Source organism: Notolabrus celidotus, chromosome 9 (assembly GCF_009762535.1).
Source record: "Notolabrus celidotus isolate fNotCel1 chromosome 9, fNotCel1.pri, whole genome shotgun sequence".
Classification (NCBI taxonomy): Eukaryota; Metazoa; Chordata; class Actinopteri; order Labriformes; family Labridae; genus Notolabrus; species Notolabrus celidotus.
In genome coordinates, this window is record NC_048280.1 from 21,683,946 (window position 1) to 21,706,294 (window position 22,349).

At 39.2% G+C, this 22,349-nt stretch overlaps 2 protein-coding genes and 2 non-coding genes across 4 annotated transcripts; 3 read left to right on the forward strand and 1 right to left on the reverse strand.

Moving 5' to 3' along the window:
• The first annotated feature begins 1,449 nt into the window (after positions 1-1,449).
• On the forward strand, positions 1,450-15,659 carry ttc37 (tetratricopeptide repeat domain 37). The gene is given in 43 exon segments (XM_034691555.1): positions 1,450-1,575; positions 2,782-2,882; positions 2,991-3,134; positions 3,347-3,438; positions 3,520-3,595; positions 3,687-3,836; positions 3,936-4,034; positions 4,201-4,309; positions 4,437-4,577; positions 4,710-4,808; positions 5,026-5,150; positions 5,361-5,447; positions 5,643-5,676; positions 5,679-5,745; positions 5,905-5,999; positions 6,002-6,030; positions 6,130-6,309; positions 6,447-6,571; positions 6,676-6,926; positions 7,031-7,133; positions 7,252-7,434; positions 7,586-7,733; positions 7,817-7,895; positions 8,100-8,161; positions 8,248-8,304; positions 8,387-8,455; positions 8,779-8,853; positions 8,962-9,103; positions 9,228-9,321; positions 9,439-9,516; positions 9,621-9,745; positions 9,845-9,968; positions 10,490-10,714; positions 10,875-10,947; positions 11,074-11,127; positions 11,330-11,441; positions 11,800-11,928; positions 12,014-12,138; positions 12,465-12,629; positions 13,332-13,484; positions 14,107-14,237; positions 14,975-15,104; positions 15,284-15,659. Coding segments are annotated over 42 exon segments (4,710 nt in total). The 5' UTR covers positions 1,450-1,575; positions 2,782-2,792; the 3' UTR covers positions 15,365-15,659.
• On the reverse strand, positions 15,479-21,908 carry LOC117818603. Its single transcript, XM_034691554.1, has 3 exons — positions 21,855-21,908; positions 19,987-20,714; positions 15,479-16,698 (listed from the first exon to the last, which is right to left on the reverse strand). Exons 2-3 carry the CDS (start codon positions 20,678-20,680, stop codon positions 15,986-15,988), a joined length of 1,407 nt encoding a protein of 468 aa, XP_034547445.1. The 5' UTR covers positions 20,681-20,714; positions 21,855-21,908; the 3' UTR covers positions 15,479-15,985.
• On the forward strand, positions 17,311-17,384 carry trnai-aau. The gene has a single exon. It is a non-coding gene; the product is annotated as a tRNA-Ile (tRNA).
• A 45-nt stretch (positions 21,909-21,953) lies between the features above and the next one.
• On the forward strand, positions 21,954-22,027 carry trnai-aau. The gene has a single exon. It is a non-coding gene; the product is annotated as a tRNA-Ile (tRNA).
• Positions 22,028-22,349: the final 322 nt, after the last annotated feature.

Below are 22,349 nucleotides of genomic sequence, written 5' to 3' on the forward strand. Positions count from 1 at the left end.
CGGTTAAAAGAAAGGATGATGATTTTTTTTCTCAGAAAACAGAACTTACATATGTACAGGACAAGTTCCTCAGAGGATCTTTTACATTAATTGCATGAAATTAGTATTGAAAAATACATAAACAAAGCAAGCAATACCAGTGCTGAAAGGGTTAGGGTTACTGTTCCTGTTAGGGTTAAGGTTATGATGAGGGTTAGGGTAATGATTAGGGTTTACAGATGGAAAAATGTCTAGGGCATGAGACCATAGCATGAGACTTGTTAATTCAAACCATTATGACTATCAAGATCCACCACATTAAGGTGAACCAGAAAACTAATGGTAATTTTGTGCAGGGTAGTCGCTTATAGTCCCCCGCCAGTCCTGAAGCCGGTCTGTGCCCCATAATAATTATCCTGTAATAGGTAGGTTAAAGATGAATAACATCATCCTTTGTCTAAAATAGACCTTTTTCTGACATATGACATACGTATCCACCTTCAGCCGTGTCATACACGCTTAGTGTGACTTAAAGATGCTGTTGGTAGGAATGGTGTAAAAAACGTTACTTTTTTTCTGCTGGGTTTGGAGAAAAGGTCATAATACCCATCGGTACTCATCGGTAAGTGGAGTAATTTGAGATTATTGTGAAATCTCTCAGTTTCCAATGCCTTTGTATCAAGCAATGGTACTATTTCCCTTGTTCCCGTTATGAGGGACCAATCATAGCTAATCCAATCCTCCATTCTGGTTCGTTAAGGGGCGGCCCCTACTACATCCTCCGATTGGTTATGAGTCCGGCACTATCATGACTGCACACGCCAATTTCTGTGTTGGGGGGCTAAGAGGAAATCTGGTCGGGAGGGATAGTGTTGACATTCAAAGTCCCTCTCTCTGAACAGATGTTTACTCTGTGACTACCTGTAGAGTAAAAACTGTCAAATTTGTCACTTTTTTCTGTAATTTTCAATTCAATTTCAATTCAATTTGCTTTATTGGCATGAACAAAGACATGTTGTTGCCAAAACACATATGATTCATACACATATACATTCCATATTATATACATTACGTATTATATACATTACATATGTTATATGCTTTAATAAACAATGGTGTCACCCATACAGCATATCTCAATGTCCTCACTTGATGCGGTATGCTCATAAAACCTTCACTTGAAATCAAATAATATGGGATGGTGCGTCCCTCAGGCTGTGACAGGCAGACACATATTTAGCAGCCAAAGGAGCTGCTGACCCTTCCCCCAGGAGAACTGATTGACTCTCTTCTGGTGTTAATGTTGGGAAGGTTGTTACTATTTTAGTAACTTCCCTTTAGTGGGAATCTCTTAGTAAAGATAACTTGCTACAGAGGGGGAGGAAGTGCATATATATTTGCATATCAACAATTAATATTGCTTGAACCTATAGCTTCAATCAGTACACCATCATAGACCAGACGAAGAGTAATTTTACTTTGAAAGTTTTGAGTTTCCATCGTCACGCTTCATTCACTTCCGGGTCACGCAACAGGAACGCAGCAAGTTGTCAACGTAAACAGTGGGCTCCCTCAAGTAATGCTGAGATTTACAAGGTAAAAACATCATGAATTAACTATTAGAATGTCATGAGTTCATTCAGGGTTAAAAGCATTCGGAGATGAGGTGACTGTCAAGCTCATAGCTAATGATTAAGTGTTTTCAGAAATATAGCTAACACTGTTAGCATTTACTATTGACAACACATGAAGACAGCTTTTGCCCATAGACTGAATAAATAAAACATTTTGACGTTATTATGTGTTGAGTTAAGTAACTGCGTAATACTCGTCAGTCATAGCAGGTGTTAATTGTACATTAGATACCGTTGATTAATTTATTAAACCTTCAATGAGCCATTGAATGTTGTGTGGCTTGCAACTTATAATCATCATCATCATCATCATCATCATCATCATCATCTTTATCTCTACAGCTCTTCTGTAGTGCTGTACAAAAGCAGCAAAATAAATCAGGTCATAAAACCATCAGCAAAGCTATTGAATAAATACATTTTAATGACTTAAATGTTAAAAACTATCAAAGAATTGAATAATTACTTTGAATATACATTTATTTTCTTATTTTTATTACTATTATTACTCTTAATTTAATTATCATTGTTATATTCATTGCTTTATTCATCTATTTACCTGTTTATTTATTAGAAGTAAATAAATACAATTATTTTATTTAATATTATTATCTTTTATATTAATTTATTTTTATGCCTGTATGCATGTATGCATGTATGTATGTATGTATGTATGTATGTATGTACATTATATACAGTATATACAGTATATATGTATTAATTATTTCAATTTATGTATGTATATTTTACTATTATTTATTTTTATTTTTTGTATGTGTATGCATTCATATGACTATGTTTAAAACATGAAAAGATGTTTGAAAAAATTGACCTGTATTGTAAAGTTAAAAAAGAAACTCAAAGAAATACAATCATTTTACAGAAATTTGTAACAGAAAATTAAAACTCAAACAAAAATAAAAGATCAAGTACAACCAGGAAAGGATTGTCGATTAAAGCGTGTTTTAAGAAGGGATGTAAAACAGATTAAGATCCATGCTGATCTGATCTCCTCAAGCAGATTGCTCCACAGTTTAGGATCCCTCACAGCAAATGTTCTGTCCCTTTTGGTTTTCAGTCTGACATTTGGAACACACTGAAGACCTTTTAGTCTCTGTTCTTGAGCTATTACTAAAGATGCTCCATTTCATATGTGTCTTTATTTCAGATCATTGTAAGATGTCCAGTAAAGAAGTGAAAACAGCACTGAAAAGTGCCAGGGAGGCCATAAAAAACAAAGAGTTCAAGGAAGCTCTCAAACACTGCAAGGTACAGTAACCACTCCAATGAAGTTAAATGAGCTACAAGAAGGTCTTTAATTGCATCTGTCCCCAGGAGCCAAAGATAATGACGTATCTCTCTTTGTAATGAATATAGGCAGTTTTGAAACTTGAGAAGAACAATTACAATGCATGGGTGTTCATTGGCTTGGCTGCAAGTGAACTGGAGCAGCCGGATCAGTCACAGACTGCTTATAAAAAGGCTGTGGAGCTGGAGCCTGAACAGCTACTGGCATGGCAGGTAAGGTGAAAAAATGTAGTGGTCAGTGTTTGCAGATTGCTCGTATTGTTTTTCCCGGGGCTGACCAACTAATGTTCATCTGGATGTTACTTTTAATCGGCACAATTCTTTGAAATTTGTCAATTTATATTGATAATGTTGTATCTTGTATTACATTGCTCCTAAGGCCAAGTCATTTAGAAGTGTGCCATTGAGATAAGTTTGTGTTGTAGGGCTTGGCGAATCTGTATGAGAAGACTGACCAGTGGGATTTCAAAATTGAGCTCCCTAACATCTATCAAAAGCTTGTTGAGCTCTATGCAAGGTAACATTGAATATTTGGTACTTAAAATTAGTGTAAATTATTTAATTTTTTATTTATTCTTGATGTTTTCTCCATGAACAGCTCTGACAAAACGAAATGTTACGAGGTGATCAAGAAGCTATCGGACATCTATCAGTCGGACAAAGAGTATTTGAAGGTATGCTGTTTGAGGCAAATGTGCTCAATCAAGTATACAAAGTTGTATGTTTTATTCCCACATTTAAAGGCGTTTGTATGTTTGCATGCAGTTGGCAAATGTTTGGCTACAGCTCATGCAGCTGAAGGAGACGGAGGAGAGTGTGGACAAGAAAGAGTTACTACAGCTATGGCAGCAGATGACCCAGCTCCTCTCAGACTGCCTCAAGGAAGGAGAGCAGGATAATGAAACTCAACAGCACGTAAGATTAACTCAATTGTGATCTCAACTGTCTCGGGACTAAAAAGTTATCATGATGTTTATAAGAATGATAAAACATTTGCTTATTTGTGCTTACCAGTTAATCACAGCATTTGAGAAGGCCATGGTTCTTATGGATCCTGTACCCGGAGAGGAACACAAGAAAGTCTCATCTGATTATCTCAAATGTCTCTCTAACGTAAGTGCAACCCTAATCTAATGTTAGTGCCACCCTCAAGGAATTTAAAGCAAAATTAGAAAATGTTTGGGTTGATCAATAATCTGAAACAGATAGCTACCTTCTAATTAACTCTGTACTGTCGTTTCATAATCAGCTGCCCATCACAACTAACTCCTTTCTGTAGCTTCCACAAGATGAAACCAAAATAAAAGAAGCGTGTGAGTCCATGCTGTCCCTTTACCCCCGGGAAAGTTATCCATTGGAGGTGCTTTGTTCTCATTACCTCAGTAAAGGTATGATGCCGTTGTCTTTTTCTTTAAAGAGAAAATAGAAGAGTGCAAAGTAGGATTCCAAACTATTCAGCCGTTTTGCTCAATAAACTCTAAATCGGTCTCCTTCGATCTTTGCTTTTATTTGAAGGTGAACTAAGTGAGGATGCAGTCAGCTGTTTCTCTCGGCTCCTGGATCTAGATCCTAACAGTGGATTAGGTCACATGGGTCTGGGCACCAAAGCACTGCAAGAGGGGAGGTATAAGGATGCTATTAAGGACCTTGCTCAAGGTTAGTAACAACCCAGTTAGGGTAATGTTCTCAATGCAAAAGGGAACCTTACAGTTACACATACATACCCCTCATGACGATCTCTGATATGTGGATTTTTGTATAAAAAACACAATTCTTCTTGCTTTTTAGGATTGAAGAAAAAGAGCTCCAGTACAGGATGGTACAGTCTGGCTGAGGCTCAGTTGAAAACACACAGATACTTAGACTGTGCTTTGTCATGCTCCAAAGGTGTGTTTGCTCTGCTGTATATCACTATTAATATCCAGGTAAACCCACAACAGCATGTAATCACTGATCCAGCTAATTTCCAGTCGGAGCTCATTAAGAGTTCAAGAAAGTATAATGGAGGGATTTTCGTACTGAAGAAGAATGAATCACATTTAAAGGGCAGCTGGGTTTTGTTCCTTAAACAGATTAAAGACTTCATGTCTGTCTTTTCATTCAGGTCTGACAGTGTGTGATTCTGAAAACAAGGAGCTGAGAGTCAAATTGCTCAGGCTGAAACTAGAGGCTTTAGTCTGGAGTGGAGGAGAGGATGCTGCAGATCAGGCTTTGGAAACATTTTCCCAGGTAATATGATTGATTCATTTTAGCCCTGTATGTTGCATGTGTAATATTGAATCAACGTTCTTCTTATTGATTAGGTATTCAGTTATTTAGCAGTTAAATGTGTTTATTTATTTTACATTTGTTGCAGTAGACATACATGTGACGTCTTGTGTCATGTCTTTGTTTATTTTTTATCCAAATTAAATTTTGTTACGTTTTGTATTTTTTTAGATCCCAGATGCTGGAAAAGACCCGGCTCTTGTGGTCCTGAAAGGACGTTCTTACCTCAATAAGGGAGAAGTTGATCAAGCGCTGAAGGTTGAAACATTTTACAGTCAGATATCAGATATATAAAATAACAAAGGAAACACAGTAATGCAGTTAAATTAATGACTCATTTTGCAACTACAGCAAAGCAAGTATAAGCGCTCACAGCTAGAATGAACAGCTTGAAATTGGTCTCTGTCAACCCAAGTAATAATGCACTTACAGTAAACTTTCTATCTGTCGTAGGACTCTTCAGAGCTGCTGGCATCTAACCCTGATCTGGCCAGGGTCTCATACTTAGAGGACTTGCACTGTTGGCTAAGGGCGAGCAGCAGCAGGCAGAAGAGAGGTAATACTTGTCTCTTTTTTTGTGTACACGTCTGAGAATAATCTGTGGCCCTCTGGTTCCTTAAACCTACTGTAGTGAAAATCAAGTATTCCATTTGTGTGGTGCAAAATGTTTTTTGTTCTACTTTGTAAAACTTTCTTTTTTACTTCTGTTCTTCAGTTTCTTGAAGGCAGTCAGTCAGAGCCCAGACTGCGGAGAGTATTTTTTCTTGCTGGGTAAACTCTACTGGGACATGGGAGAAGAAACTCGTAAAGACGGACTAAAGCTCATACACATTTTCTGAAGGTGAGTATTATTTTATTGTACTTTCCTTTACTGTAGATGTATTTGAAAAACTCTTTTTGAAAAACAAGTGCTCAAGAACTTAATTTTCATCTATTCCAGGCTGCAAAGTTAGACCCAAATCTTGGTTGTGTGTTCCGCTATCTTGGACATTACTATCGAGAGGTGGCAAGAGACCCTGGCCGGGCACGAGGCTGTTATAAGAAGGCTTTTGAGTTGGACAACAATGATGCTGAGGCTGGAGCTGCCTCAGTGGACCTCTGTATGGAGCAAAACGATATGGTAAAAAACACAACCAAATCCATTTTGTTATTGTGTAATCTTGCTTGTTTCCTCTCTTGTCTTTAGCCTTTCTGTACTCCTCTTTTAATCTATGTTCTTCCTTTAATTACTCCCTTTCTCCCATCATAATGCCACAGGACACTGCTTTGGCAACCCTTCAGTCTGTGATTGAAAAAGCCACTCCAGGCTCAGCTAAATGGGCTTGGATGAGACGTGGGCTTTACCACCTGAAGGTTGGGGAGCATCAACAAGCTACAGCAGAGTAAGAGATCTGAATCTCAGGCATTTAACTATATTTTTACAATATTTAAAAAGTATTTCAAGTGTATTCAAGTGTGTCATTGACTATTAATCTTGTGTTAATAGTCTGCAGGCAGCTCTGAGAGCAGACCCTGAGGACTGGGTTTGTTGGGAGTGTTTAGGTGAAGCCTACTTAAACCGCAGGAGCTTCACAGCAGCTCTGAAGGCCTTTGGTAAAGCCCATCAGCTTCAACCCTCCTCCATCTACAGCGTCTACCAGGCTGCTGCTATCAAACAGACCCTGAGCAAGTTCAAGGAGGCTGTCGCAGAGTATCTGCAGATCACAGCAGAGCAGGACTATGTACCTGCTCTTAAAGGTAAGTGTGTTTATCAGTGTTTCCAACACTCAGACTTTGACTTAAATTCATATTCATCTGTCGAATATGTAGATTTAATACGATTGCTATGATCTGTTTTTCAGGTCTTGGGGAGTGCCAGCTGTCTCTGGCAAAAAGTTTAATGGAAGACTGCAGAGATGGGGGTGCCATTGACCTCATTCAACAAGCCATACATAATCTCTTCAAGTAATGTCTAAACATTTGTTTCATTTGTAAATCAAAAGGGTTTATTTGTGATTTATTAAATCTCAGTGGCACAAACTGTTTCCCCTGATTCCACTGATCACACATCTATGCTTATCAGAGCTGTGATGCTGCGTCCTGACCTGTCCTGTTTGTGGAAGTTGCTGGGAGATGCTTGCACTGCAGTCCGCACCGTGTCATCTAACAGAGCCCAGGTTCAAGTGCCTGCCCAGCTGGCAGGTTTAGACTCCAACACCCAGAGCCACACACTGAACCAGGCCCAGATACTCAAAGTCGGCGAGAGGTATGACCACAAACAGGTGTTATCTGAGCTGCCAGCTTTTTACTGTACATTCATCACATCACTGCACAGTAAAAACGCTGACATTGAAACCAAAGTGATCCTTTTTGCCATGAACACTGAGCATTTAGTGTATGTTTTTATGTTTCTACAGGTGTTATGCCCGAGCTTTGAAGCTGATGCCTAACGCCCCAAGCCTTTGGTACGACCTTGGACTCAACTACTATCACCAGACCAGCCTTACCTGTACCACACAGGACAACGAGATCTCCCAATCTCTGCTCTTAGAGAAGGCCCAGCAGGTAATTCACAGCTTTATAACCACAGTTTGGTTTTGTTTTGTTCTTCACATGTGTACTAATGTGAGTTTGCTTTCTTGTGCCAGTGTTTAAAGAAGGCCATCATGATGGACAGCGAAAACTATTCCTACTGGAATGCTTTAGGAGTGATCTCCATGAACAAAGGTAGCACATACAGCATGTCACTCTTGTGAATAGTGGTCGATTAATAGTAGTATGTTGGGCAGATTGATTGGCCGGTGATAATCAAAATATCCTTAGCATAACTGTCACAGTCAAATATATTGTGAGAACTTACTCTTATTAATACAGCTACTTTTGTTTGATGTGTGGCAGTTTCATGTTTTCCCTTGTCTTCTGTTACATCAGGTGTTGAGAACTTTGCCCTGGCTCAACATTGCTTCATCAAGTCAACACAAGTTGAATCAAATGTAAGCACTGCGTATCTCTTAAGATGAATGATAGTATTCTCACAAACTGTTTGTATGATCTGACTTGTTCTTATATTTAATCACAGAATGTTGTTGCTTGGACCAACCTCGGGACCCTGTATTTGAAGAAAGACAATATAGAGGTTTGTGTATTTGATTAGTTCATCTCTTTATCAGAGCAAGCTGACTTTTTCTGTATTAAAGCCTGGTCTCATCTTTATTTAGCTTGCACATGAGGCCTTTAAGATTGCCCAGTCCCTGGAGCCGCTTTATGTCAACTGCTGGATAGGACAGGTACAAAAACATCATTAGGAAAAGGTCACTTCAGTTCACCATTTTGAATAAATTACAACTTATTTACATAATGCATATTTCAATATGTCCCACTCTGTATTTGCATGTTATGTGTTAAGCAAAGTCAGAATCTAAAAGAGGAACTAACAAGGGAAATGAAATATTGTTAGAGTGCGTGCTATTCCATAGAGGTTTTACAATGATAAGTAATATATGAAATCCAATAAATCACGCATCAGTGTACCAGTACTCGCATGTCTTTGTGTTTTTTACTATTTTCCTTTGTCTTTCTCTGTCTAACTGATGCTTAAATCCTCCTCCAGGCACTGATAGCAGAGAGAGTGGGAAGTTACGACACCATGGATCTTTTCAGGCACACCACAGAACTCAGTACACATGTGGGTGCCCTGGGTTTCTATTGTAATATCTAATAATTAGCTTAATAGAGAAAGTGTAGTCTTTACATCATTTTTTTCTGTCAACCTTTTACATTTCCATCCCTGCAGATGGAGGGAGTAAAAGGTTATGCTTACTGGGTGTGTTCCACACTGCTGGATAAGAGCAACAGAGACTCTGAACTCTACCGCTACAACATTGTCCAGATGAATGCCATCTCTGCTGCTCAGGTGGCACTCAGCAAGTACACAGGTGCAGCATCTGTTTGTGTGTTGATGTGCTCGGAGTATATGCTGTTCCCTTGTTTGTATTTGGGTCCTGTGTATGAGATGGATGCTTTGGACGTCATGCATTTTTTTTCTTTTGTACCTCTCAGAGAGAATTCAGTCTGACCCTGATGCTTTCATCATGCTCGGCTACCTGAATGAACATCTGAAGCTGAAGAGGCAGTCCTTACAGGCGTATCAAAGGTGCGTGTATTGGCTGAAATGATTAAAGGACAAACTGGGTTGTATTTTGTTTCTTTAACAAGTTATCACATCTTTATGAACACTTCGCCATGCTCAATCTTTACTCTCTTTCCTCAGAGCTGTGGAGCTACTTCAGTCCATGTCCTCGACAGAAGAGCTGGCTTTTGCTCTGGGCAGCTATGGTCGTGCTTTGTGGTAAGAAACACTATTACATTACTTTGTACTTTGACTGTCTTTGACAATAATTCCCAGAATAATCATCACTCCATTTTCCATGTGTCCCACTGTCTTGATTGCAGTACATCAGGCCAGTGGGGGGAGGCAGTGCAAGTTTATAGTTCCACTCCCCTGCAGGAGCTCAGTGATCTTGCTGGTCTGGCCCTGGCCCATTGCAAGGCAGGACTTCTCTCAGAGAGCACCAATGGTGAGGACTGGGAGACAGACAAACCAGTGTTGTGTTTGTGTGTGGTGTGTGTGTGTTTTAATGTCACTTTAATAAAACACTGTTGTATGTGTTTGTTAGCCTATGAACGTGCCTTGGCTGTGGCTTCCAGTGAAAAGGAGAAGGCTTACATCCTGACCGCTCTGGCTCTCCTTCAGCACCGGCAGGGTAACGTGGACTCAGCCAAGACTCTGCTGTTTAAATGGTGAGTAAACAAAGTTGTCTGGTCCATTTTTTATTGTTAGTCCATAACCATCAACTTAAATACTGTAAATAGGTTATCTGTTTTTTTTGTGTTTTCCTCACTCAATCTTCCTCTTTATTTTTTGTACCTCAGAATCTGTTTTGATGACTTAGTATTTTATTCTAATGCCTCTGACAGTTGGGTAAAATGATGAAATATCATGTGATATTTTCCTAATTTTCAACCTGTTCATGTAATTAGAGTTTTTTATTTTTCATTTTCAGCCAAGTGCTTGTGCCAAAACAGTTATACATTTGACATCCAAGGTGTCAGAATACAAATCTGAAAGTCAAAATAACAAATTTCATAAATGGATTTGTAAATGTGCTAATTTCTACATTCAAAGAGTTCTTGTGTCAGCAAACTGACAAGTATTAGATGTCAGGGCTTTGTTCTCATTGTTGCATTACATGATGACAATTTGTGATAATACTTGACTTAGAAACTAAAAGGGTTCTTCAACTGTCTTTCTTTCTCCACAGTTCAATGTTAAAGGAGCCAATCTCAGAGTCTCTGCTGTGTTTATGTGCCCTGGGACTGGTCCACAGTGACAGTACACTAGCTACTGCTGCCCTGTCTGAGCTGCTGAAACAAGGTTCAGTTGCCAGTAATGTTACTGAGCAGCGATGTCTACTCACCTGTGCTCTACTGGCCCTGCAGGGCAACCACAGTGCGGTACAAAGAGAGGCTTCCAGAGCTGTGCACAGGTAAACTGCTTGTTCTGACTGTTTTGGGTTCCATACTGATGTGAGGTACTGGGGTAAAATGACCCACTCACAGTGCATTCTATGAAAATTAAATGACCGCTTCATGGGGCAAGCCTATATATAAGGTAAAAAAAAAATGTATTCACCATCTTATTCACAGCAATCCTGGAAACCCATCGCTGTGGGCCCTGCTGTCTAGACTGGTGCCACAATACCACCCCAGAAAGGCAAATGTAAGGCTGCATACAAACACAAAAGATAGCACTACCACAAACCCACATTTAAACACAACTTTAGCTAAAGCACCACTGGACAGTTATAGTGAAAGGGCTCAGAGTTTTTTCTGCTGTGTTTTTCAGGGAGGAGCGATGGCTGGTGAGGTAGCCTGTCTCTCCAGTATGACTCAAGGAAAGGTAAAAGAGTTGTTGATTGGTTGAAATGGTTTTGTGTATCTTTATTACTACTTACCTGACCTTTTAATTGCTTGATGTATTTTACATTGGAGATATGTCAGCATCCTAAAGACTAGCTACATTTGAGTGTATAGTGTATAGTATAGTGTGGACCCATATCTGTCTCAGTATCTAATTGAGCTTTTCTAACATTGTCCTGCAGAGGGCGTTGTTATACAGTGGAGTGAACCAGCTAGCTAATGGAAGACACTCTGGAGAAGATAGTCACAGGAATGTGCTGAAGACTATGCAGAGAGCTGTGCTGCTCTGTCCTGGTATTGAACTACACACATGCACATGAACACACAGTGGGATTGAGAGTTCTTTAATATAAACACACACCTATCAGAAGGAATAATAGAAAGTATCTGAAAAACAAGTCAGTCTTGAAGATATGAGGTAACTGACAGGTGTAAGTTCTCTCTGATAAAGTCTCGTTAAGTGTTGGATGTTCTGTAAGACACTGGAAGAACCATTCTTTATTAAACTTAATGACATTTTAAATAGTATTAAATTCCAGTTTTGCAGTTTGTTGCACAGTGAATTGTTCTAATCCGTGTTTCATAAATGTTGAGTAACCCTAATGTGAAATGTCAGAGTTATCTTAGTCTTCCCTCTTCTCAAACATTTCAGATGATCCAGCCACATGGGCGGGATTAATGGCTGCCTGTCACACCGAGAACACTTCCTGTTATCTCTCTGGTTCTGCTCCTCGCAAACAAGGACTGGAACAAACCCTGATGTCAGTGGTGTCTGAGAAAGGTGTGTGCATCAGTGTGTGTGTTTTAGGGTGTATACTATTTTGTGAGTGTTTATGTGTGTAACTGATACTCCCCCTGTATTCCAGTACATTCTGTGGAGGAGATAGAGCGCCCTCTAGCCCAGACCCTTGAAGCCTGGGTACTACAACAGGCAGTGACAGGTCTCATGCTGGGTGGACAGCTGGAGCAGGCAGAAGCCCTCTGCTCTCAGGTGTGATAATAAAACAAATGTCACACACAATCACAGAAATGTGTACTTAGCATTTTACAATCTGCTTGCCTTTTACTGTAATCAATCAAAGTGGTTGTTGAATGATATTGTTAGGCTTTGTCCAACAGTAGTTATGGAGTAATAACAAGTGATACTTAATGAATAGGGAAGTGCTGATTTCCTTTGTTTATAGGATTTCCGCACTTGAACACAGACATTTCAACAGCATTGTTGCTTCTCTTCCTAAGCATGATGTCAGAGAAAAATGTCTGTCATAAGAATATAACTAATTGCCTAATTCTTCTCATGGACCTGTTTTGTTCCAGGTACTGACAGTGTCTCCAGAACACCCAGCAGTAATGCTGTCACTAAGACAGGTGCAGTGTCAGCGGCTCCTTGTTGCCAATGCCGGAACTGTCCTCCCAGACTCTGTGCTGGAGCAGCTTAACAGCACTGTGATGGCGAACCCCACCAACGTTGGGGCATGGCATGTAGGTGGACACTCTCTCCTTTCAATAGCTAACAGTGTTCTGCATTGCAGTGAACTACTGATGAATTGTTTCTCTTTAATTTCAAGCACCAGTTGTTTTACTGTCGGCTATTATAAACCACATTTTTCATAGAGACAAATAACAGTAGAGAGCAACCAAGCCATACACACTATTTTAAAGAGTTTATAATGCACAGTATATATAGAGCTTGAAAATAATGATCTTCTCAGCCTTTGGTGGTCTCTTGCTTTAATGATAAGAATTTATTTCCTACTCATACTTTGAGCCTAATTATCCTGCTTCCACTGAGGCACTGGCCTAATGAAGACATTCTCTCTAAGCCTTGCTTGAGACCTCAGATTGCTGAAGTTATCACAAATGGCTGAAACCAGCAGTGGAGCAGCAGCAAAGAGGCCAAAGAGACTCCTTATGAGCAGGAGACATATTGGCAGATTGTAGGGATGGTTCATAACCACATTACTTATGTTAATGTGAGGTAAAATGTGTAGCTAGATCACATAATACAACGTGCCATTTATCGACGACAGTCAAGGGTAACCTCATCAGTAATGTGAAAAATAAATCAGTTTTCTTTCTTTCTTTCTTTCTTTCTTTCTTTCTTTCTTTCTTTCTTTCTTTCTTTCTTTCTTTCTTTCTTTCTTTCTTTCTTTCTTTCTTTCTCTCCCTCCCTCCCTCTCTCAGTGGCTGGCTGAAGTGTATCGAAGCCAAGGCCTGCAGGTCCAGGCAGTCATGGCATACAGACAGAGTCTGCAGCTCTCCTCACAGCTGGGCCTGCATAGTAGCCAGGTGGCCAGCCTGCTCCGGCTGGCCCTGTTGGCCCTTGGACCCTGTATAGTGAGTTGATGCATCTCATGTTACATACAGTAAATATAGAACCAAAATGTTCCTGATTTTGTGGTTTAAGATACAGCTAATACAGATCAGCTGTTTGAGATTCTAATTCCTGTAGTAGTTTTTTTTACCATTACTTACTTTTATTGTCTTTGCAACGAACACTACTAACACACTTTGGAATAATAATAATATGCCTGGCTTAAAGTTACACAAGTCCAGAAACAGCTCCTGTCTACATCCCTGTCACGTGGACAGGAACAATAGAGCGGAGATGAAAGATGGATAAATATCATCAGTATTATGAGATCAGCGGCTAAGGTCAAGCAGAAATAATCCAAGACAAGAAGCTGTGTTAGTCATGTAACTGGAGGGGGTGTAGTTTTTAGTCCACTGCTCACAGGACTGAAAATATCTAAGTTTTATGCCATGGTTACGTAAAATTCCTTTTTGCAGCATTGTTTTTTAACTCTGTCATGAAAGCCACTATCCCTCTGTGAATAGCTACAGAAACATGTAGATAGGTGTTCCAGTCAAGTTTTTAATACATTGCAAATGTAGTTGATGAATGAAACTTCGATTATTCGCTACATTTTGTTCTTAACTCTGTGATCTGTCCTCTCAGGCAGGGATCCCAGGAAACGACTGGATTAACCTGATACTTGAAGCCACCACTGAGGTCTTGAAATTGGGTTCATCACCTATGGCCCTCCTTTTCCAGGCTCTGCTCCAATTTGTGACCAAGATGGCTGCTAGGTCAGTGCTATTGTCTGTGTGTTGTTTCCACAGCAGCAGGAAGCATGCAAATGTTGCAGATGTGCAGATTACTTTGAATTTATGCAAATTACTTTTCCCATTGCCCTGAAAGTTTTTGTACACAGTATCAACTTAAGTACATATATCAATCATAAGCTTTCCAAAAACGTGTGATTTATTCCAACTTGTCCCTTCTCAACATGTTAGAACTTATGGCACCAAAAGTCAGTTTACAAAGTTTTCCTGTCCTGAAATAATAGCCTTCTGTCACCACCTCACAGGCCTGCCAGGACGCTTAATTAGAAAGCTGCATTAGCCAGAGAGCTGAGTAGAGCAAATATGCCAATCATAAACTGGCTAAACTCCTTCTGGGATTCTGCAGGAACCCCTCTCTGCCAAACAATCACAATGTGAAATGCAGTTTCATGCAAAAGTTTTATTTTAACAAATGAATAGGAAAAGAGAGAATAGTGACAGATTTGAATCAGCTTGAACCCACACCAAAGGAAGAAGGGCGTTTGTGCCAGCTGATGTCAGACAAGGAGGTAGATCCATTCAGTGTTAAGAGCCAATAAGCATAATTTTGATTAGCATAGGCAGGACATTTAGGAATACACATACTGCGCTTCCTGCTTTTTATTCACAAATTTTACTACCTAAAAATGGAATACATCGCGTTGACAAGTACCAAAGGCTCATGTTAAACAATGAATCATCTTCGTGTGTCTCATCTGCAGGGAAACCAGGCGTTTGTTGGAGAGGCTTGTGTATGTCACCTCTCAAGACTTCCCTGTGACAGTGATGCAGGTGGCCAGCTGGTACCTACTCAGACACTTGCACGCCAAAAGCGACCAGGAGCTTATGAATGTGAGCACACAGCTGCCTCCTTTGTAGCCTATACTGTGTTTTTTCTGCCTTATGTTACATTTGGAGTGTTAATTTGTATCGATGACTTCTGAAAACTGCAATGGCACATGAATAGAAACTTTAACAAGACATGTTGTGCTTTTTACCACAGACTTGATTGTAATTTATTTTTTTTGCAGGTTCTTTTGCAACATGCCAAAGTAAATGGAGATCGAAGGCTGCTGGAGTTCCATTCACTCCTTGACTCAACTTCATCCTGAATCATTGCAAGTCTACAACCACATATAAATGAAATCGTGCACGCAAGTGGTCTTATCCTTATCACAATTTAAGCTTTGCCCCACATTTAAAATTGAATAATAAAAAACTGAAGATTGTGGCTTATAAATGACATTTATTGGCATAACATGATTATTTGGTTTTACATTGTGCAGTGTTCATGAAATTAAATCAATACAGAAAATCAAAACCATGTCCTTTGGCACATTCATGTGATTTACATAAAGGAACCAATGTCCACTTTCAGGTCAAATAAAGGCTTTTTGCTCAACATAAGATTGCTTCATCTTGATTACACATTATCCTAATGAACATTACTTCAGTGCTGCATACATTTCAGCTGTACAATAAACAAATTCCTGATTTCCTGGATGTAGAACATTACTTAAAGAGCTTTACAGAAAACATTATGGGCACCTGAAGTTACCTCATTTTACCTTTAGACACCTGTTATACTTGACAGTAATAGTGGAAAAAAAAACCCTGAGAAGACAAGAGGAAACTTTGATTTGTCTCCCCTCCACTACATAAGACACATATTGCATTTGGATCCTTCTACCATGTTTGTAAACGGTTCAGTTATTTAGGCCCTCTACATCCTTTCAATTGCTGAATCGACAGACATGCTTGGCCATGAGGGTGCAGATGTTTTGCCCACAGCCCCAGCACAGCAGCTTGATGTGTGGTGAGCCCTGCTGGGTCTTCCTCTTGCACAATGAGCACACATCAACAGCACCACTGGCAGAAGACACTGCACCCCCATTTCCTGTGGTGATGTTTCTGTTGGCCAAAAGCTTTTGAAGCTCCATCAGTACAGTCCCCGGTGCCTTTGCAATCCCTACCACCTCCACTCTCTTGGGGTCAAACACACAATCTTCCTCTAGACCGCTGGGCACGGCTTTCATGCCACAGTTTGGGGGCACCCATGCAGTGTCATAGCCCTGACTGTTCCAGGTGTATTGCATGGGGTGGTTGTCTATGTCGATACGCTTGACACGTCCAACACGCACTCGCAACTCGAGGACCACACGGTCTGCGGGGTTAGATTGTAATGGGTAACGCTCTGCCTTAGTCTTGTCACGGCTGACATATACACCCAGTCCCAGCATGCCACGTGATGACTGCTTAAAGCCACTGGCAATAATAATCCGTGCATTAGCGGGGCTAGTGCCATGGTACATGGTGTAGACCCCGCGGTCATTTGGGGCCTGAGAGGCCCCCAGCTCCACACGAGGGGTGTCATCATCATAGGTTACGTTCCAGCCAAAGAACTGCATTGACATCCTTCCTTTATAATGGCAGCTGTTTAGGTTAGCTAGAAAAGAAAAAAAAAATAAACAATTTAAATGTCACAGTTTAAGGATTGAATGGGTTTCACTTTCCTAACCTCATTTTGAAGATAAGGAAATGTAGCGAATAGCTGTGAGTGCGGATTGTAATGTTTCAGGGACCGACCCCTCAGTTGATGTGATCAAGTGTTTTTAAAGTACCTGGATGATTTTAGAATTGTACAGGTAACGAGGTTTTCGCGGCAAAATTTGTGAGATCTCAAAAATATGCCTTATACAACTCAAAGTTTGTGAACTACGTGTATCTGTTGAGCTAATGATACTGACATAACACCAACACACGAAGAAAACGCTAATAGTTCATATAGCTTGAGTAGAAGGGCTCAGACAACTGGGGACGTAAGTGAGTCATTCACTAAAGCAAAGAGACAAAATAAGTAAAGGGACTATTATCAGCGTGTTTCGTAAAAAAAAGGTCAGTTAAAAAACACCTTACCGTGAGTCAGGAGTCCTCTGAACTTTACAAATAACTTTCACTTTCTATTTAGTGGATTTAGCTTGTGATATACTTCCTTTGACGATACAGTGATCAGTAGTCTGACTTGTATTTATACACAATTATACTGCACGGTGAACACGGCCGGTTAGCTCAGTTGGTTAGAGCGTGGTGCTAATAACGCCAAGGTCGCGGGTTCGATCCCCGTACGGGCCATTACATGTTTTGTCAATGTGTCTTTATTCAAGTTTACAGAATTTGCTGTTGCTGCTCTGATTAGTTGAGTTTTCTCTTTGCTCAAAGTATAAAGGCTGTTTAGACTGCACAACTTCGCCCTGCTTAACAAGCTATCATTTCCTCTATTTGGTAGGGCAGAAGTGCATTGACACAAGGATGCAGATGTTTTGACCACAATCCAACATCATTTGATGTGTGGAGAGCCCTGCTGGGTCTTCCTCTCACGCAGGGAACACACATTTACATCACATTCTCGTACAATTGATCATATAGCAGATTATTTTTTCCAAAGCAATGTACAGAAATAGTCAAACAAAACTCCAAGTGCAGCCAGAGTGACTCAGTTCCTAACATTTAGTGGTAGAGGAAATACTAGGGGTTCAGTGAAACATTTTAAGAAATACATATTTTTAATTTTACTTTAGACTATCAGCAACAAAGCATCAGCAACAACATAAACATTATCTTCATGAAACCCTATTATCATCATCATTAGATCCTTCTCCATCATCATCATCTTTAGCACCAAACTACCAAGTGTGGAGTTGTTCACTAAAACTATCTCAGATGAATGCAGTGAGGCCTGTTAGTGTCTAATCCACCTGATTTAATACAGGGGTAATTTGCATTAACAAGCAATCAAAGCCATATGAAACTCTTGTTTATTGAAAACTTCCTCAAATAGCAATAGCTAACAACAAAATACAATGACAACTCATCCTCAGTTTCAGATATCCTTTAACAAACTGATTCATGGCTGCTACATTTTCCTTTGTGAACGCTGCCAAATGAGACTGTGAAAGTTGAATGAACCACCTGGAAAGGGCTAATTGTTAATTCAATCCAGTGCAATTTTTTTCAGTTAGCTGTATTGCTGAAGACCCTTACCAGGATCAGACTTATGTAGTTCAAAAGCAGAGCAAAAATAGTAACACATTTCAATTTATTTTCTACTGCATATGTACATTTATGTTATAAAGTAAAGATGCCTGGTAAACATAAACTAATTTAACACAGTGCCTCATGAAATTATTGGATACATCTCAGAACAAGGCAGCTCCTCCAGACTCCAAAGTCTTCATAACTTGTGCATACACATTCTTAATGTAGAATACTCTATTTTTGTGTCAGTCTGACAAGAGACAGCGTTTACTCTGCCAGCAGGTCTGTCTCACAGTGAAACACTTGGTGGTATAGTGGTTAAAAACACAAAATTAATGTGAACACATTCTCTCATTTTTTGCATAGCATTTTGGAGCCTGCAAAATAAGGATTTAATTATCCTAACATCAGTCAAATGTTCTATTAAATCATGAAGCTGTGGGTATTTCTGAAGGACAATTGCATCTGAAGTCTTTAATCAAAACACTCAGGTCAAACTATACAGTTCTGATGATACAGCAATGACATTTATTAGCTACATAATTCAGTTACATAGTTTACATAGTCTACATAACATTTAGGCCTCAAAGTTTACGCCACATAGATAACTAATGTCACTGTCAGAAAATGAAAATGTAGTGTTGTTTGACATGTAGATTGTGATTTAGATTGCATACTGTAATCTAATACAACAGTGGGCCCAATGCAGTAGAAGTAAGAAATAATATATACACTTATTTCAACATGGTACTACAGAGAACAGGTGAACAAAAACAACACAATACACTTGGTACTAGCTGAAGCAAGAAGTGAAGTAAACATCATTTGTACTCTAAGAAGATGAAATCTTACACAGATTCAAGTATACAACATTTTCAAATGCAGGGAAAATTACATATCTGTTTACTTCACCAATTTGTGGTCTGATCAACAACAGAAAAAACAAGAACAGATGAAAAATTTAGATGGATTAGATTTGAGACAGATTTCAAAATTTTAACAGATGAGCTCCGTCAGAAAACAGTTAGCATTATACCACTTTTTTAGAAAAATAACAACGTATGTATTTCCTACTGTATGAAATAAACTGACACAAGAGATAGCGTGGTTATTAAATATGCTTTTTTTCTTGAAATAAAAAAAATGTCTCACTCGCTACATTTATAGTTGTATGTTATCTATTTTCATTTTCATTTTATTGTCCATTTTTAAACTGTCACTGCACTACCTGCACTGTGTACATAGGCTGTTTTTATAAAACTGTATTTTATTATATTTTATTGTATTTTATATTTAAATTTTAGATATTTAAAAGCTGGAAGAGAAAAACAGCATCTTGTTTTTCCTGTATGTCTCGTATATACAGTGAAAATTGACAATGAAAACCTTTGAATCTTGAATCTTTGAATCTAAAACACAACCTGAAACACAGCAGTGACAAATGTAAACAATTGTTCCTTCATCTTTATGCATGATTTCTTAAAAAAGGCTCTTCCATATATTTGGGGAATAGGACAAAGTTAGATAACTCAAAGTTATAGTTGTATGTGAAAGATTGACTCAGTGTGTCGTATTATTAAAGTATGATGACAAGTTAAGTTGACAGTTGCTGCTCTTATCAGTTGAGTTTTCTCTGTGCTCCTAGTGCAAAGGCTGTATGGACTTCACAACTTCACCCTGTTTTTCAAGCTCTATTATCTTCCCTCTCTGGCAGGACAGAAGTGCTTGGACATGAGGATGCAGATGTTTTTACCACACTCCCAGCACTGCTGTGTCATGTGTGGAGAACCCAGCTGGGTCTTCCTCTTACACAGTGAACACACATTTGCAGCACCATCACCCCCTCCCCCTCCTCCTGCTCCTCTACCTGCGTGGCTTTTGGATGATCTTGATAGAAGCTGTTTCAGTTCACTCTCTATGGTGTTGTTAGGCGCCTTTGCAATTCCTATCACCTGCACTCTTTTGGGGTCAAACACACAATCCTCTTCTAAGCCACTGCGCACAGCTTGAAGACCACATTTGGGAGGCACCCATGCAGTGTCGTAGCCGTGTGCATTCCAGGTGTACTGCATGGGATGGTTGTCCTTGTCAATGCGTTTCACATGGCCAACACGCACACGCAACTTCAGGACAACCCTGTCTGTAAACAAGCTCTTCAACGGATAATGACAGGCCTTTTTAATATCACGACTGACATACACGCCTTTTCCAAGCATGCCACCTGATGACTGTTTAAAACCATTGGCAATGATGACCCGTGCACTGGCAACACTGGTGCCATGGTACATAGTGTAGACACCGCGATTTTGGGGTGTCTGGGATTGTCCAAGCTCCACACCTGAAAAACAGGCCCCATCATCCACCACCTCCCAGCCAGAGAACTGCACTGACATCCTCAGGGAATGTAAATTGAGGAGGATGTCTTACCTGTGAAAATAAAATCAGAATAGTGGCATCTTGTTAGAAGCCTTTCAGGAGGAGTGAGTGTGTCTTTCGTCTAACTCAACTCAACTCAACTTTATTTATATAGCACCTTTCATACATAAAGACATGCAGCCCAAAGTGCTTCACAGAATAACAGAGAGATAGACAACAGCAATGGTAAAATTGTAAAAGGCATGATTATAAATAAAATACTTAAAAATAAAAAATCACTACAGTAAAATTAATAAAATAAGTAATAGTAATAGTGGAAAGAAAAGTTAAAAATAAGGTAGCGTTAACAAGATCAGATGAATACAAGAAATAAACAGATAGATAAATGATTAAATAAGATAAATACATTTTAAAGCAATGATTAAAATAATAATGATTAAAATAATAATAAAACATTCAGACACTCAAATGTCCTTTGGTCAAATAAACTAGCCAAGCTGGAAATATATCTTCAATAACCCAAAAGTTAACAAATAAAAAAGAGGAATATCAAAGCAGGCAGATTTTTCAATTTTCCAGTGATACTTTTATTTGTATCCTATCTTCATCTTTACCATGAACGAAATTATTAGTTTGAAACATTGCCTTTTCATTTTCATCTCATTTTCGAATCTTAAATTAATTCATTAATTAAAATCTTTTAAGATATAACTTCCATCCGTGTATATGACCTGCATTTCTTTTGTAACCTCTGAAAAGAATTGTACGATTAATCGAATACACCCAGAAAAGCCTGGAAGTGGAGTGGTGTTATGAAACTTTAAGTTTTCAGTCCTGGTAGCCTTCTTGACCGCGGTCCTTCTTGCCTCCCTTTATTGTGGAGTAGCACGTTTGTGCAGTGTATCACCTGTATTCCCTATCTTCATACATGTTTCTGCTTTAAAATCAGAAACCCTTCTTTCGTTTCAACGCTATAGGCTATATTATTGTTCCCTTTAAAAACAGAGGGCCTTTTCTACGTTAAGGCCTAATGAATACAACCACAGTCTTGGAACTTTATGTTAGAATAGTATCACCTCTGTAAAAAACAAAAGTAATTCGTAGAATGTGTCAATTAGCCTCTTTCATTCTACGTTTGTTAAAATAACAATGTACATTTAAAAGTGCACAGGTGACAAGTGTAAGACCTACCGTCGGTGATCAGTCGTTCACCCTGTCCTCTCTGTTGTCTTACTTTCAGTTCTGTAAGTTTCATTTCGTTTTATGATGACGTCAGAAATAGAAATTATTGGCCGGTTAGCTCAGCTGGTTAGAGCGTGGTGCTAATAACGCCAAGGTCGCGGGTTCGATCCCCGTACTGGCCAAAGCGTGTTTTGTTATTGTGCCTTGATTCAATCTTCAAGATGTAGTGGAAAAGTGGCTTTTATATACATTTGAAGAATTGGCTATGTATGGCTACTTTTAGTTATAGCTGTATGGGAAAGATTTTCTCTGTGAGTCTTATTAAAGTATGATTACAGTTTCTTTTGACTGCATAAACACTAAAATCAAAAGTATTACACAATTATCAAAACCTTGTACTCAAGGAGCAAAACATCTGCCCAGATTTGCACCACTATAAGCACAATATCAACCTCACACTTTTTGCAAAACAATACACACAGGGATTTGCAAAACACTAAACAC